This window comes from Phycomyces blakesleeanus, assembly GCF_001638985.1.
Source record: "Phycomyces blakesleeanus NRRL 1555(-) unplaced genomic scaffold PHYBLscaffold_8, whole genome shotgun sequence".
Taxonomy (NCBI): Eukaryota; Fungi; Mucoromycota; class Mucoromycetes; order Mucorales; family Phycomycetaceae; genus Phycomyces; species Phycomyces blakesleeanus.
Window position 1 is genome coordinate 1,330,259 of NW_017265141.1, and position 17,686 is coordinate 1,347,944.

The 17,686-nt window shown below is 35.8% G+C and overlaps 6 protein-coding genes across 6 annotated transcripts; 1 reads left to right on the forward strand and 5 right to left on the reverse strand.

Moving 5' to 3' along the window:
* Positions 1-14: 14 nt before the first annotated feature.
* Positions 15-2,125, reverse strand: PHYBLDRAFT_144404 (hypothetical protein; the record flags this gene model as incomplete). The annotated part of the gene is made up of 5 exons (XM_018431214.1): positions 15-227; positions 373-1,124; positions 1,219-1,427; positions 1,536-1,702; positions 1,901-2,125. 5 exons carry the CDS (start codon positions 2,123-2,125, stop codon positions 15-17), a joined length of 1,566 nt encoding a protein of 521 aa, XP_018293090.1.
* A 616-nt stretch (positions 2,126-2,741) lies between these two features.
* On the reverse strand, positions 2,742-4,717 carry PHYBLDRAFT_144405 (hypothetical protein; the record flags this gene model as incomplete). Its single annotated transcript, XM_018431215.1, has 7 exons — positions 2,742-2,784; positions 2,910-3,690; positions 3,761-4,066; positions 4,168-4,281; positions 4,353-4,436; positions 4,540-4,608; positions 4,669-4,717. The coding sequence occupies 7 exons, from the start codon at positions 4,715-4,717 to the stop codon at positions 2,742-2,744; spliced, it is 1,446 nt and encodes a 481-aa protein (XP_018293091.1).
* A 2,933-nt stretch (positions 4,718-7,650) lies between these two features.
* Positions 7,651-9,129, reverse strand: PHYBLDRAFT_111248 (CYP509 protein; the record flags this gene model as incomplete). Its single annotated transcript, XM_018428201.1, has 4 exons — positions 7,651-7,769; positions 7,824-8,334; positions 8,389-8,711; positions 8,799-9,129. Coding segments are annotated over 4 exons (1,284 nt in total), but the record flags the coding sequence as incomplete, so codon positions are not given.
* Positions 9,130-12,802: 3,673 nt separating this feature from the next.
* PHYBLDRAFT_181037 (hypothetical protein) lies at positions 12,803-14,683 on the reverse strand (the record flags this gene model as incomplete). Its single annotated transcript, XM_018438405.1, has 3 exons — positions 12,803-13,134; positions 13,197-13,346; positions 13,426-14,683. The coding sequence occupies 3 exons, from the start codon at positions 14,681-14,683 to the stop codon at positions 12,956-12,958; spliced, it is 1,587 nt and encodes a 528-aa protein (XP_018293093.1). The 3' UTR covers positions 12,803-12,955.
* A 431-nt stretch (positions 14,684-15,114) lies between these two features.
* Positions 15,115-15,830, forward strand: PHYBLDRAFT_144408 (hypothetical protein; the record flags this gene model as incomplete). The annotated part of the gene is made up of 4 exons (XM_018431216.1): positions 15,115-15,181; positions 15,233-15,316; positions 15,379-15,605; positions 15,717-15,830. 4 exons carry the CDS (start codon positions 15,115-15,117, stop codon positions 15,828-15,830), a joined length of 492 nt encoding a protein of 163 aa, XP_018293094.1.
* Positions 15,831-16,441: 611 nt separating this feature from the next.
* PHYBLDRAFT_144409 (hypothetical protein) lies at positions 16,442-17,109 on the reverse strand (the record flags this gene model as incomplete). Its single annotated transcript, XM_018431217.1, has 2 exons — positions 16,442-16,717; positions 16,852-17,109. The coding sequence occupies 2 exons, from the start codon at positions 17,107-17,109 to the stop codon at positions 16,442-16,444; spliced, it is 534 nt and encodes a 177-aa protein (XP_018293095.1).
* Between the last annotated feature and the right edge of the window lie 577 nt (positions 17,110-17,686).

A 17,686-nucleotide genomic window follows, 5' to 3' on the forward strand; every position in this document is an offset into this window, starting at 1 on the left:
TGTGTATTCTGATGTTAACTCCCAGTTTCGTTTGCATCCACACCTCCCGCACCGAGTTTGAACCGCCTTGTGACCGCACGCGGAATCTCTTCTTCATGATGAGTGACCATAATAAGCGTTTGTTCTGGCTTCATATGGTTCTCCAACCAAGTGTTCACATTATGAATCATTCCAAGATCCAATCCTTGGAATGGTTCATCCCAAATAATAAGTTCCGGCCTTTTAACCTGCATTTATTTTATATCATCAGTGTTTCATATGTCTCTTTTTTTCCTATCACTTCTTCTTTTCCATGTTCTTCTTTATATATGCATGCACATACACAGATATATATATATATATATATATATAGTAATAATAATAATAACATACCAGAGATCGAACCAAGAGTACCAGCCGCTGTTCACCAGTTGACATCTCTTGAAGTTTTCTGTTCTCCACGCCACTCATGCCGAATTCACCAAATAGCCGTTCGATTGTCGAGGTCTGTTCGGCAGACAGAGACCGGGGAACGACCCCGTCAAAGAATCCGGTTCCGGCCGCCTCCAGCGCAGACATTCGCTGGTTGAAATAGAGATGGATCTCTGGACTAACCAGCCCTACCCGAGCCTTGATATCCCAAATCGACTCTCCGGTACCTCTTCGGCGCCCAAACAACGATAGTTCATTCGAGTAGGCCTGCGGGTGGTCTCCGGTCAGGAACGACAGTAAGGTCGTCTTTCCGGACCCATTAGGACCCAGAAGTGCCCAGCGATCACCCTGACGCACGGTCCAGGATATATCGTCCAGGATCTTGCGCTTGTTGTAAATTACATTCACACTCTTGAGCTCCACAACAGGCGCACGCAAGTCGCGCGTTCCTTCTTCTTTCGAAAGAGCCTCTTGGCGATACTTTTGCCGTTCGGCAGCTTCCTTTGTGGTCTGTGGAAGAATGCGCTGCAGGTAATCGGTAGGTGTTCCATCCCAGACGATATTCATGCCATCCAAGCAAATCACCCGTGTGGCCCACTCGGGCATTTCGTCCTGCGGGCGCTGCACAAGCACAACTGGGGTACCTCCAGGTTTTGTAGCCAGATTTTCCAAAGTATCCAGCAGTTTTTTACGGTGCTCGATATCCAATCCCACTTGATGATACCAAAACCAAGTCCAAAAAAATTAGAAAAAAAATGATACTATTGGCTTGAAACTAAAAGAAAAAAAAATCTCCCCGAATCTTACTGAGTGGTTCATCCAGAATCAACACCGCAGGATTTCCTAGCAATGCCCGAGCAATTCGGGCTCGCCGAGTCTGTCCATTCGACAGTTTGACAAATGATAATGGTAAGAGGTGAGTCAAGTCAAGTGTCTCGGCTACTTTTGCAATCTTTGAATCAGATTTCTCTCTGCTCTTGAGATAGTCTGACAATGTCAGATCATTATCAGGATCACTGAAATACAATATAAGGTAATTAACTGCATGTACACAAATAAACGCATCTGCATATACAAAGTTGGTCTATTTTCTTTTTGACGCAGCTGGAAAATATTCTTTTTACCTGAAATTGAATCGTTCTTGGTAGTAGTGCTGACCATATGAGAACATTGCCGAGTTCTCTTGGAAAGACACAAGGTGGATCTGGTCTGACAAGGTACCTGGGAGGGATTCTAACAATGGCCATTTAGCGGCCCCGGTAGGTTTGACTGAGTGTTGCCCTGCGAGTGCCTATTGTTTTTGTCATTATTGTTATTATTATTATTAATAAAATAAATAAATAAACAGTGAGAGTGATTTACTATTATTATTATTATTCTTTAAAAAATAATAATAAGATAAGATAAATTAAACAAAGTTTATCGCGATTCGAGGCCATCTCTGTACTCATCTACCTAAAGCAAAAAAAAAAAAAAAAAAACAACTAACCTCTGCCAGAGTAGTCTTTCCAGCATTGATTGGTCCAGTGATGACCAAGTGCTGATTCTCCGGAATTGTCAATGAAAGATTCTTAAACACGGGATCCTTGATTCCAAAGCGATGAACATCAGCATTGTCAAATTTCACCAAAGTCTTTGTGCTTTGATGACGAAGAAATTGACTCAAAGTCAAGTTTCTTGGTCCAAATGTACGCGATAGTATAGGGCGAAACATAACCTAGAAAATAAAATATACAGTCTATATATTTCAATCTATTTTCAAAGGTTCAAAATGAAGTAGAGAAGAGAACGGTAGTTATTGTAGAGAAGAATCCAGATATTTGGAATAAAACTTATATATATATATATATATACTATTTGTGTGTATCTGCCAACACTAGGAAAAAAGTAACAATGCATTTACAAATTTCGAATTATTGCTCACATTTCTATAGATTTGTACTACAATATTTCTGCCTATCTGTACACTGCATCTTTACTTCTTTGACTTTTTCAGGACACATCTTACTTCAAGACAAAAGGCATATGTAGCTTCTACTGGAGGATATGATAAAGTTTAATTGTGAAAATAACGGGAAATGTATATGATTAAGTAGAGATAAATGTTTATTAGTCATATATTATTTATAAACATATCAATATGCTACTAGATGATTACATACGATTGGACAAGTCATTATTGTATATTATTTTACTTGTTTTTATTGGACAGAGCTTATTTGCTTTTTGCTTTTTGCTTTTTTAGTGTTTAGTTTTATGGTAGATAAATGCAATTCTAGGTGGATTCTATAAAGATGAAATAGAGAATAGATAAAACCAGGACGATAGTTCTAGGAATCGATCATGGTCTGTACGATATGAAGAGCAAGATCCCTGTGTAAAGTATATAGATATATAGATATATATATATATATATATAGATAGATAGATAGATAAACAGAACAATAAGTAAATGTTATCCTATAAAGAAAAAGGTATGACCAAGATCAAAAGCATACCTATTTGCCCAGTATCTAAAATGACTCTTCATTGCAATGAGCCACTCGGAAGCATAGGCATCAATTACATTTTCAGATAGTACGTAATCTGTCCGAGCATAATGATTCCCGTCTCTGCCGGTGATGTGCGTTGATAATTCTGGAAGGTCTTTTTCTTTTAGGCCGATAGCTGGATCACAATCAATAGCTGATCCCTCACTATCACTACCACTCTCTTCACCCACAGTACTGGTACTATAGCTCATATCTGGGGAAGGCTGCTCTACTAGCCATATATCGATTGGTAGTACAATGTTTCTGCTACTGTTACTGTCACTGTTATTGTTGCTGGTGCCACTACGGCTGTTTGTGCTACTATTGCTACTTGTACTGCTATCAAGGCTAGTAGAGCTGTGTGGTATAGGATGCTTAATATTATTTTCATCATCGAGCGTTGGTTCCCATGTGGATTTCGATACATCTAGAGCCTGGGATTCGACTGGTTGTGTTTCTGCGTTTAGATAGCGCCAAAATGTCTTTCCTGCTCTTGTTATCATGGGCCCTGCACCTGCAAACGAAGACCGGATTCCAAGGTTGGGAATCTTTGGGATATTTACAGACAAGAGTGCTTTGCGTTGGGCACGCTGGATCTTGACCGGGTCTATAGTGGTGTAACTGTCGTTGATCATTGGCTCCAGACGATAGCCTAATGGATCGAATGGATGAAAGATGTTGAATACTCGAGTACGAGGTGGAGGACGGAAATGCATGTAATCCAACCCACGGAATATTAGACCAGCCGCTACATAATCAGAAGAATATCTGTTGAATATACGCATATATAAAGTTTACGGATATTAAGATAAGCTTACCGATGGGACTTCCGCAGGTAAATAGTGATTTGACATTAAAATCTAACTTTGGGACATTTACATCTGGGCGTGCACACACATATTGCTTGTCTTGAACCCCATCCCAGGGAGGTAACCCATCCTCAGGAAGCCATTGGGATGATGCAATATCATAACCTGCTACACCCCCGAGAGAACATCCAACCATATGCACTTGACCCTGATTTTCTTCAAAGTCGGGGTAGTCTATTAAATGCTTCTGGTAGATTTTGTTGGATTGCTCACAGATTGTATCGATGATGCATTGATTATGAGGCTTTGTAAAATCTAATTATTATTCATTTGTGTGTGTGTGTGTGTTTATATATGAATGTGTATTTGTCAGTAAAGCCGAGTTTGATGGTCTCTAGTCAACAGGTATACTTTACAATACATGCAGTCCAACAACCAATGATTTGTTGCCAGTCGTACTTTGGGTATTGTACCGAGCGAAGACTGATCCATCTTGGTATCGACCAGTAAATGAACTACACTGTGCCACTCTTTATAATTCATCACAATTATTGTAATCAATAAATTGACTGCGGTATATATATATATTTGATATTCTTACCTACTGGGACATATTTGACTCGCAGTTGATGACTTGGAAATTGGGTTTGTAGCACTTCTTTGGTATGTTTTTGCATAGTTGCAACTAAGAAAAATGAAATATAAGCCGACAAATCCAATGTTTATTCAAATATATTCACAAGCATAGTATGAAACATAAAATAGTAATATTAATCTGAATATATTACCATGGTGCTCTATATTTCCACTGTCTTCATATTGCTTTCCCATTCCATGGATGAAGATGACAAGATGATCTGAATGGCAGTCGTGAATGAGCATTTTTTTTTTCAAAATGAGCGAACAGACAAAAGTACCTGATATAGCTCCGAGAGGTAGCTCAGTAACAATAGGAGATGTAGACATAATGTATAAGAGGATAAGACCAAAATAATATTTTAGAAAATAATTAAAAAAAAATAGTTGTAATCAAGAAGTAGCAAGTTATATAAATAGGAAGAAAAGGAAGAGGAGAAAGAGAAGAGAAGGGTCGACAAGTTTGAGTATCTTGTATTCCATCAAAGGCCTTTACATCAACGTCACCAGTTCTCCCGCATTCATCTCAAAAAGACATAAAAAGGCAATTCAGCTCGGCTTGGAGCATTATTATTACTTTTATTTTTTGACATACTTTACAGACATTATATCAATTAGGCTCTTACTACTACTATTGTTATTTTTATTATTTTTTTTAAAAAAAAGAGGACAGATCAGTATTACAAATCAATACATACATAAAAACCGTATTAAATTTCATATATGGAATGGCAAACATCAAACAGACCTTCCTATCCTTTATTTATTTTCTTGAAGAAAAAAACATGTATCGAGATTGATATTGATATCAAGTATAGAAGAAAAGGAGGTTGAGCTAAATAAACATCAAAAACGTGCTACCATGTGTCCTGGTCCGACATGATGCGTATATTACTCTGTTTTGATCGCACAACGTAACGTTTGAAGGTAACAATGGAGACAAAGAATATAGGTTGAACAAAGTGTCACCAATGTACTGCCAAAAAAGAAGAAGAAGAGAAACAAGATAAAGAGAGAGAGAGAAAAGATATGTCTATACATAGATATTTCAGACCAGGGAACAATTAGCCACAATTCAAACATTTCTGTTCTGCTTTTGTTTCTCTTTCTCTTTCTCTCCTTTCAAATAATCATTTAATACTCACAAATTTGGAGCCGGTTATTGGATATATATATACCAATTGATCCTTTTCGTACAATACTTGATTTGAACTCTTTGTATTTTATACCATAGCCAGCATTGTACATTGGGATTTACTCTATTTTTTTTTTATTCTTTAAAAATAGAATCATCTTTTTGCTCATCTGTAACCAGCACTCAGCGGGCTTAGCCAACAGGAAGAAGATGAGGAAGAAAAGCATATGAAATTAAAACATGCTACAAGATATATCTATAAACAGACACATAGATAAAATATTTGTTATGACATGAAACGTATTTAGTAAAAACATAATCGACAAAATTTAATTCATTAGATAAATACACTAAACATATATATATATATACACAAATATCACAACAGCAATAATATATTAAAAGGGCTGTTTAAATATCACTCAACAATTCTAGAAAAATAATATTATTATTTGAAAAAATAAATAAAAAATCTCTCGTTAATTTGAGTGTGTAAAGAGAGGAAAAACGGCAAACATATTGAAGTCCAGGTTAAATAAGAAGGGATCTAAAGACAAACGGTCTAACATCATACTTTTTATTCTTATTTTTGCTATACATCATTGAAATAGCCACTGTATATTTTTATTGACTTTCACTTCTGTTTAGTGATTTCTATTCTCAATTTTTTTTTAGTATTACGAAAATTATAAAAAGCTATATCTAATGCATAAACTTATTTCCTTATTAAAACATTGTTACAGTATTTGATCTAACTATGTGGCCTTGGTTTAAATGCAATATATATATATATATATATAGCTTTTATTAATATACTACAAGACAATTTTCGAAAGACAAAAATATCAGCAATAGCGTCAGAAGCATCAGCACCAGAATCAGCACCAGAATCAGCACCAGAGGCAGCACCAGAGGCAGCACCAGAGGCAGCACCAGAGGCAGCACCAGAGGCAGCATCAAGATGTATTATGCAATTAAAGCCCTCATTTTATCAAGAACGTAAGATGTGATAATCTTTGTATTAAGTCAACTGTCTTTTATTCTAGTAATGGTATTAGCTTTTTCATATTTATAAATACAGGTTCGCAACAAAACAAATTGATTTAACCAGCCTGAGGCTTGGTTAGCGGTAGATATTTGACACGGATATATGGAACACCCCAGTCTTGTAGAAGAGTATACATACATATATATATTCTTTATAAAAGACACTCCTTTTATTTGATATAATGATATACCATTACAGGAAAAATGCGTGTTTAGGAGTGTATTTTTTTAATGTACTCCGGGGTGTGCTTATAGGTTGCTGTATTCGAGACTCTATTATTAGTATCTCAATAATAGAAAAAGTAAATACTCTGAGATTTGGGTTTTTAATCAAAGAGAACCAAATAATATATATATCCATTACCATTCAAATCTCTGATGTGTAATATTTACCTTACGCTATATAAGCTTATATACCACAGTAAAATTTCAAATAAAGATGAAATTATAACTCTCGATTACTCCTTCAATTCTAGAGTCTAAAATGTCAGCATTTGGATATTAATTTGCTGATTTTTCAGTGATTTGAACGAAAATTAGACTACTTGAGTCATATTTTCTTTGCAATGTACGCAATGCCCAAGTGCACATGGTCTTGAATAGTCCACCTTGAAACATTTTCACTTGAGTACCCTTTAGTGATCCAATTGGTAACCGTACTTGCTTACAGTGATATGTTTTGTTGATCAAACCATCTCATCCTAAAAACTTCCGGAAGAAAAAGCTCATGGTCAAATTCTTCTTGACCTTATAGCAAACCTTTGCTGATTATTCTTTTTAATTCTGTGCCCAATACTTTTTACCTTTCTTTCCTTAAATATTTTTACATTGTTCTTCTATCCCATATATATACAAGTGAATATGAACAGAAGTTTATTTTTAGCGCAAATACTTAAATGATTACCAATAATATAGTTTTATAATGAGTAGGCATTTGCTTTATTGGTGTTTTATTATTAGAGGATAGACCTTTGTGTGTGTATGTATGGATAGATAAATGATTAGGATTAGATGAGGTTGATAATATATACTAATATAATAATGGTAGGATAAACTAGTAGACAGAATATAGCTATATAAGCTAATATCTCTTTCGGAAAGATATTTCCAATTTTTTGGCAGTCAAAGTGCCTATTGCATTGGTGTGTAGATCATCTTTATATATTGAATCTTCTGGAAGCGTCCATGTATACTTTCTCACTACATATAATCAAATTAGTGTCGGGAAAAAGTGGTATTTTGACATGAACTTACATAGCATAGACAGTACAACACGCTGTTGTGTTAAGCTAAAATTCATGCCAATGCAGAGACGAGTACCACCTCCAAATGGAGCCCAGGGCATTCCGTTATTGGTCAAAATATCGGCTTCCCCTCCAGATCGGAACCGCTCAGGATTAAACGTTTCAGGGTTTTCCCAGATATCCGGATTATGATGAAGGTCATAGATATCAGGAGCTATAAATGCTCCCTTGGGAATAAAAACACCAGCAACTACGGTATCTGCGGCACAGGTACGAGTAAGGACAGAAGGAGCAGGGGGGCGCAACCGAAGTGTTTCCTTGATTACCATGGTGATATATTCCATATGTTTGGTTTGCTCTACAGTAGGAAATATCTCTTTTGGATCATCCCCTAAAATTCTCAGAGCTTCATCTCTTGCTTTGTGTTGAAGTTCTGGATTTACAGCCAAATAGTATAGGACAAAGGACAAAACATTTGATGTTGTTTCATGTCCAGCTAAGAAAAAGACACAAATATTGCTCTACGAAGATAGTTAGTACATCATTAACAAGCAAAACGTCATGTTATTATTTACCTGCAACTCTTTATACGATAAAATACCGTTTCCTTCGGCTGCTCCTTCAATCATAAGAGTCAAAATATCCTTTTCATTGTTTTCCAATTGCAAATCCTTCATTTCTTTCATATCTTTATGCTTTTTGTCAATTATGATGTCCAGCATAGATAAAAATTTGTTCAGGTCTTGGTGAACCTTTTGTCTCTCCGGGAACATCCATAGGAATTTTCTTTCGAGGATAGGAACAAGAAACCATAATGGCCTATACAAGCCGCGTGTAATGTTATTATAGATTCGAACCCATTCATTTCCTGGATTATCTATGGCATGAAAGTCGAACCCTAAAACAAATATATTACGTGTATATATATATATATATATGTAAGCAAACCGTGAATACAAACACAAAGAGAAAATAATAGTATTACCGAAACCAGTTTTTCCGATGACATCCAACGTAAGTCTTCCCATAAGTTCTGTTACATTAACTTGATCATTACTCTTATCCACAACCTGGATCAATCTCTGGGTGGATAAAGCAAAGAAATTGACTGGCATCGATTGTCGAAAAGCTGGATTGATTAACTTTCTTTGGGTTTTCCACGCGGCTCCACTTAAGAATGCAAGGTTTGGGCCAGCAATAAAGCCGCCAAATAGTGTACCATCAGAGTCAGACAAAGGTTCTGACTTGGGAAATATATCAATATTATTGAATATTTGCTTTACGGCTTCTGGGTTAGCGACGAACACCTCCCATCCTCGAATATTAGGTCGCTAAGAAGAAGTGTTAGGTTTGTTAAAGACCTGAATTTATATAATCTTCAGATGTACATACCACAAAGAAGCCATTGTGATTCTTGCCAGAAAGAAGAGGAATTGCTACTTGTTTACTATGTATTGCAGCTGTATCACCTTTGAGCATAGACCGCATAAATTTAAAGTACGGGATGCTTGGAATATGACGGAGGGAAGGAGGAGGTCTGCAAACTTTTTCATAAGTAATATATGCCAAGGTTGTGACAATAGCTAGGCTAATATATGGTAAGTTTCCCTTGACAAGATTTTGGACATCCTGATTGGTACAGAAATTTTGGATAATATCCAAAGCATAATTTGTGTGTGCAGTTAAAGAACTAATAGACATCTTTGTGAATTAATACCAGAAGTTCTTAAGGATAAAGAAGACAGAAATATACAAGGATCCTTTTATATGTTTGAATAATTCGCACATGGTCAGTTGATTCTTCATGCTTGAATACTTGCATTTTAACCGAAACTTCCTAAAGAACGAAAATATTCGCGTTCATTCCCTTTATTTAGATTCAAAAAGAGTTAGGTTTGCACAAAATACAACACCCATGCGTTATACTACATGGAGCCTGAACTGTCCCTCACGCATATTAACTCATCACTTGTGAATCAGTTGGTTACGTGTTTCAAAATATTATCTATAAATATTTAAATCTTTATATAGTATAACCTTGTAACCCTTGGAAATTAAATCTAGCTTTTTTTTTGCCACCTAACCTCTTTAATTAATTTTACTTGTCGATATTTACTATTAGAATTAAGAACATGTAGTTGCTAACACGAGTATCTGGAGAAACAGCAAAAAATTTCTGGCACAGACTGAAGTCAAGTGAATGGTAGTTTGTATTAAATAATTTTGAATAATTTATACACCCACGATCTTATTGTAATTCAAATTTACCTTCTTTTTTAAGGATTTGTATGTGTGTGCCAGGATTTGAAGGAATGTTTCGAGATTATTGGCACGATATTTCCTAAAACGTGTTTGTGAACAGAAGATAAATAAATTCGATTTAGAAACCAATTGACACAAGGAAGAGGGTGTTTTCGCATCTATTTTTGTCAAATTATCCTGAGCAAGTTTAGCATAGATATTCATTTAAAGAAAAAACACAGAAATTTTTTAAAAAAAAAAAGATCATCACGGCAAAGCTGTATATATTTACATCTTTTTTTAAAATAAAAAGTGAAAATATCCAAGGTATCACAGTCGTCATTTTGTCTTTGTTTTTCAAGAACACGCTGGTAACTGAAAGTAATATATAAGGCGTTGTTTAAAGATTTTTACCTGATCTTAACTTTAAGCAGCAGAATTATAATATTAACTAAACCTATGATATCAATATCCAAAATGCTACGCACATTGATAACAGGCCCAATTGAACAGACTTATATCTGCAAACAAATTTAAGCAGTGTTTTTTTTTGTTTGTTTCCAATATATCGATGCCCAAGAGACTTCTCAAGCGCCGGCCAAGGCTCTACATTTTTTCCAGGATTTTCATATACGGACTGGACAGAGTTTCCAAAATTAATAATCTTGGATAAAGTTTTGTCCAATCTCCAACAGAACAAAAAAAAACAGCGAAATTAGAAAACTCTTGCCAATACGAATATGGAAATTCTGAACAAAGTTCAAGGGCTTGGCTGGTACTTGAGAAGTCCCTTGGCCGATTTTTTGGCGATTCGCCAAAACTTTGACAAAGGTTGCTAATTTAGGAAACATTTGCTAATCCGTATTTGGAACTCATCACTAACATTTAGGACCCTGGCGGATGCTTGAGAAACCCCTTAGATATCTAGAAACTTCCGGGTGGTGGCAAGCATCTAATGATGAGTCCTTTCATATGTGTGTTGCACAGACTTTTCGCCACATTAGTTTTAAAATAAACTAGGGTTAACTCAGAGAGACGAAGCCAATGATTGGCTGAAAGAGTACAAGAGAATAGAGAACTTTTGAAGGAAACGAAAGTTAATGTTTATTGATAAAAAGATGTTGAATATTTATATGTTTTCTAATTGTGTTACTAATATTATATTACCAAGGTTTGTTAGTAAGATATTGCTTATAAACATCTTCATTGTTATTCTCTAGCTGCTAGTCATTACTTTTTAATATCCCTATCAGCAAGTTGTTTTTCATTGGATCATGACAGCGCTGAAAGTTAAGTTCAATTCGATTACGAGGTTGATGACTCAGGACTCACAGCAGTTTCAGACACTCTGGCGTAACGACAAGGTTTGGATTGGGTTATTATGATGGTACAAGAATACAATGATTAGTGTGATTTCATGCAAAAATAATAGTCATAAGTTTTCAGCTTAAAAGTATAATTTAATAAATAAGATAGCATAGAAGACAAATATTTTCACAACGGGTTGTATCGCATGTAAAATAGTTAAATATTTCCGCCAAAAATAATAATTACGGAAAGCAAGAGTGATTCTCCAGGTGCTTAGGAGTGGCTCATCGGTGAGAATAATTCTCGTCGATGAAACCTTATATATCTTTTTGGTTAACTTTTAAAATACATATTAGGTGCTGTATACATAATAGTGGGTTTGCTATCTGATTTTAGATACTTTTTACCAAAAGTAGCAGTCTTCTAGTACCTGTGTTTAGATTGCTCATCGACTTAAAATATGGAGACGGTCGTTGTGATGAGAGAGAGAGAAAGAATAACCATAATGACCTTGGCAACATACATTTTAACGAATAGTTGGGCAATACAATACCTATAGTAATATCGTTTATATAAATTCTGTTTTGTTTCCAAAATTTTACTGTTATGAAAGAAGATTTACGTTATATTTACTTGTATTTGAGCTCATTTTATTAAAAAAAAGCATACCCAAAGAACAACCTACAGTCAAAGCTCGATATAGTAATATACGATGGATCCATTTCTTATGACTATTACTATATCGAAAAATAGTGATAATAAGGAGGAACAATTCTACAAGTTCTGCAAGTTCAAAAAATCATCACTATATCACGAGTATCACTATATCGAGCTTTGACTGTAATTGATATCATGTCCTATATAATGAGTTTTGCAAAGAACTAGTTTATATTTATGATTGACAATGTGAAACATGTTAACCAAACCCCTCCTTATATAGTTTATGCTGTAGCAGTAATTTAATTCCAAAAATGATTGACTGTGATGAATCTTCAAAAAATGAAAACTGAGCATCCAGACATCTAAAAAATAATAATTTCGGTACTCTATATGTCGTGACTTTATGTACAATTTATGGCCAAGTTCATATAAAAGCAAAGTCAAAAATAAAACATACTAAATCTATGCAAGAGTAAGCTACCTTAATACTAAATTATAGAAGCCTAACTTACTTGTGGGGAATTTGGGCAGGGACAATATATGAATGAGTGCTCTAATCAAGCGTATTGTACATATCCATTTTGACGTATACGAGAGAAAAAATATCAACCAAGGAACATTAATGGTGTTCAATGTTTTTTTTTTGATATTGGTTATTATTGAATGATGCTTAAACTACCACTAAATTCAACAGTCAAGCATCCAGAGCTGGTGAAACCCCCCTAATATATAATATGAAAGACGATATTCTATACAGGACGTACAAACAAAGGAAAATTTATGCATTATTCTTTTTATCATAATATTTGAAATAGTACGTATGTTGTAGTGGATGAACAAGATAATAACAGAAAACAATCAGACTATAATATTGATGTATACGAATATTATGAATTTGTTTATACAGCTGCTTAAGAAATTAAGGCAAGCAAATTAGACATCATCATCATCATCTTCTTCTTCTTCTTCATCAGCTGCATTCTCGGGTTTTCCTAAATCCTTTGAGTAAAGTTTCTTTCCAGCCATCTCCAAAAACTCCATATCCTCCGCTCTATCTAAAGCACTTCCTTTAGCTTCCTCATCTTCTTGTGGAAGTGGTCTAACAAGCCAAACTATTCAAATATTTTTTTCTTGTTAGCAATTTTTTTTGGTTGTTTGTTTAATTATAATTTACCTTCAGCTTCCTCTAGTAAGAATGTATCTTTTGATGCAAGCGGGGGACTCATATACGTTGTACATAAAGGCCCACCACGCGTGTGCCCATTTAAGAAATCAGAGTTTAGCCATAAGCCCGCATAGTCGAACTGTCCACCCATTCCAATACCTATTATACCCAGTATTAATTCATCATTGGTACGTACAAGAAACATCATATAAATAGCAGACCAGAGCGGAAACTTTACCATTTGGAAGACTTTTTGTGCCCCAACACAAGTACTGGAAATGATCGTTAACACCATTGTGACCTTCCCAAACTCCCATTGCAGTATCATCGTTAGATGCTGATCTTAATCGGAAGAGGAAGTTATTTGCTAGTCCAGTCCAATCTGTTGTCTGTTCCCATGCAGCGTCAGCGTAGCCACCAAACAACGATCCGTCCTTTGCCTTAAACACTACAATAGTAGCCCCCTGTGATACAATTCTATTCACAAACACCTGCCAGCTAGTACCATCGCGTTGTGAAGAGAAAATCAGTCGATGAGAAAGGTCTTCGATTGCTCTATTCTCGGTCTTTTCATAGTCAGACCACGAAAGGGCATTCGAGGGCAAGTATTGTGACAGTAAGAAGTAGTCATAAGGAGTCAAGAGTCGAGAAAATTTCTTTTTTCCAACCAGTTTTGTCAATGGACGTTGAATTAGTGGAGCAAGTTTGTGCTTTGTCCGTCTCTGGTGAGATGTTACAGAATTGTCGTCTTTCTTGGACCCCATAAAGAATTCCTCAAAGATCAACTCAAGAAGAAGTGTCCAGGTCGGAGTGCTTTGAGCCCAGTTGATAAATTCGGCTTTAGATACTTGACTAGGGGATGACTTGACCTTATCGATCCAAGTATTTGTTTCTTTGTCGGCCTTTTTTGTGGTATCACTTTTATCTGTTGTATCAAAGTCGAACATATCCTCTTGCTGTTGTTGTCTTTTGCGCTCTTTCTCTAGATATGATGCATAAAGCACATATTGCGTCAGTTGTTGAGCTGCAACTTGCTGATCATCATCCAAGGATTGCCATATGCTGTCGTTTGCTTTAATAACGCCTGTGCCTTCAAACCAAATTGGAATTCCAGAATTTATTGTGTGGTGAACAAATGTCTCTAATGAGTTATGAGAGCCCTCGAAAATGGTATACAATGCATCCAGACTTGTTTGGTCGTCTGTTCCTAGTAATTTATTTGCTGCCTCCAAGAAGTCTTTCCAAGTTATTTTCTTATTTTTCATTCCGTCCAATATTCCAATATATTCGGAAATACTAGTTGCGATATTACGATCGATGCATGGCAGCAATGAGGCATTGACCGCTTTTATAAACTCCTCTGTTGTAATTGAAGAATCCTTGTTCTGAATTCTGTCAAAGGTATCTTTGAGGCATGTTTGGTCCTGTGTCGACCAAGCTTTCAAAAGTGTGGATTCGGATTTTTCATTTTGATGATTGCTTTGTTGATTTCCCATATTGAAAGAATAATAAATGCAGAAAACGTTTGGACCGAGATTTAGACAGCTTATGCCAGGATCATTAGTGGGTTTTGAATAAAAATATTTGCGTCATTTCAAAATGAATCCGTGTAACTGCACAAAATGTCTATGTTGATAAAATATAATGTGTTTTTTGTTATAACAGTTGCGTTGAAGGAGGCTTTAATTCCTTGACAAGACCCACATTCAGGGTAAGGTATATTCAAAGTGCGATTTACAAGTTAAACTGAAATAAAATTGATTTGTTTTTTTTTAGGTAATCTTCTTAACATCAGAATTTGTTAATCTTTAACATTATAACAGTAAAAGTTGTATCTACAATTCTTGCCTTGAATAAACAATATAAAAAATATAGGACACCAAAAAAATAATACGACAGAGACTCCGCACATGCTTTTTTCTTAAACATGAATCAGCCAACTGTGTCTATACTTCTGGATCAGATTGTAAATGACATTAAGCTAACCAATCAATGTACGCGTCCATTAAACATCAATGTGTTGTTTGTCTAATAAGATATTTTAGTGTCAAAAGACAATATGCGAGCTCTTTACCACATGGCAGGGAGCCTCTTGATTGAGGCTCTTTATTTGATAGACCATAAAGCTGGTAAGACGTCCCTTATGCGGTTGGGATGTCTGTACTCTGAACTTTTATTGTTTTACACAAAGTGACGCAGTACACTAGCGAATCTGGGCGTTCATTTTACAAGGTCACTGATATGCCGATTATATCTCATGAGAGAGATAAAGATAAAGAGATGTCAGATGAAGATAGAGATAGAGAGCAGCAATTATCAGATGAAGACACGAGCGCTTATACTTGCTTTATAAATCCACGGTATTGCAACTGCCAAGCTTTTTTAAGAGATGTTATCTGTTGTGGTAAGATGATAATGGTAAGTTATTTATTTTAATTTTAGAAAATAAGAAACTTTTCATATTTATTATGCTGATTTGGGGGGGGGGGGGAGTATTCGAGGAAATTAAATAACTTCACAAGGAAATAGTGTCGGCATGTATTGGCTTCTCTTTTGTCAGATTGTATGGGTGTATCGGAAATTCAGGAAATGGAAGATATGGAACTTGCCAAGTGTCTTTACATGTCTAAAAACCTCGAGTAGATGAGCCAAGATGCAGTCTGAGTTGGGGTGTTCTGTCACGGAGTTTTAAAAATAAAATCATAGAAATTTTGACTCTCAAAAAGGGGGATTTTTTTGTATTTATTGGTCGGCTACAGTGTAAAGCATTGAGCGATTGGCTTAGTATACCTGAAGTTCTGTATTAGAATAGTTATAGGAGAGGGGGGGAAGTAAAGAAAGAGAGACTAGAAATTTTCTCTAAGAAACGCCTTGGCTGGTATCGCACCAGGAAAGAAGGGCTGTTCGTCCATGACAAAGGCCCAGTGAGCTAGCTAAATGATATGAATTGTGGAGGCCATGACCAAGGCTCTACAGCAGCTACAGCAGCCAAAGCAACATACCAAGAAATCAACTCATGAAAATATATATCTTCCTTTAATTTTTTCTTTTGATTTGTTAAATGAAGGATTTGAAACAAGATTGGTGGCGGTTTGGCGAAAGAATGTCAATTTACAATGTTCGCTCGTTAAACGCTTGCTTGAGCATTAATTAACTCTTTTATAGGCGGAAAAGATTGGTCTTCGTGACAGCTTTGAAGCATCTGATCCAGTTCATTCTGCCGACGAGGTTCTGTCTCTATCTAATGGCAAATGCTAAGTCATCACTCTGATTTTCATCAATGGCTGATTAGATAGGAGTAACGTCGCTGTCACACCTGTCATCGTTGTGTAGGCGTCGCATTTTTTTTTCGAAAACTGCATACTAGCCTCTGCGTATTTGATGGCCTGTTTTATTGAAGATTGTGTGATAATTTTTGTTGATTTAATGATTGTTCCAAATTGAAGGTTAATGTCATCACAAAAATCTTTTATCGCTTTAACTTGATCAGATACTTGTGCATAATATTTCGAAATAATGCGTATGCTGAGCTAAGATTTGTTGCAATGGCTTGACATTTGCTTAGCAATTGAATCAGCGTTGTAGCTATAGACGGACTTGGCCCACGGGCGAGAGTGTAGGATGTAGGAACATTGATTGTCTGCTATCTTGAAAAACCTTTTACGTTGAACATAACCAAGTTTGGTACAATATGCGTTTTCTCAAAGACATCAAGGCAGTAGCGAATGCCACAGATAATAAATGGATGGTCGAAATTTTGCCGAGTCTCGACAATCACTGGTGGAAGGTCGTCTGTCAGTGTACAGTGAGGAAGGTATAGGACGTCCGTTTTTTGACCGTTGTGTCCGTCACATGAGCCAACGTAATATGCATCACCGTGTATTCCCTTTCCAACCGCTTCTATTACGATTGTGTGCTTCATTTTTGAATTTTGCCATAGAAGTTTGCTTGCCAAATTCGTGCCAGGTCGATCAGGTTAAGCAGTTAGTAACATATCGATTGCTCCAGGTTCTTTGTTATTTATTTTTTCATTAATTTTTTAGGTGTATTTGATCTGTCGTCATTATAGGTTTCTTTTGCGCTTGTATTCACAAAAATTAAAACTTGTGTCAACGCTGCAAAGAAGAAGAAGAAGAAAGCAAAAAAAAAGAGGAGAGTTGCGGCCAAAAGGAGAAAGAAGACAGCCTTTTTTTTGTAAACGACAAATAAAAATGAACGGAGTTTATGACATGTGAACACGACTTCTTTGCTGAATTAACTGATATCCTTCAAGTGCACGATTTTTTTCTGCACGACATTAAACTCAAAACCAGCGACTTTACTTTTTGAAATGACTGCACACTCTTTCCAGAAATTATTGGTGCAAAAATAAAATTCAATCTGGTTCAAAAGTGAAATGCACCAAATGGACCAAGAAAAAAAAAATCAATTAAGCAGAGAAATAAATAAAAAATCTCACTAATTTTATTTTTATCTTTGCACCAAACTGATTTTTTATT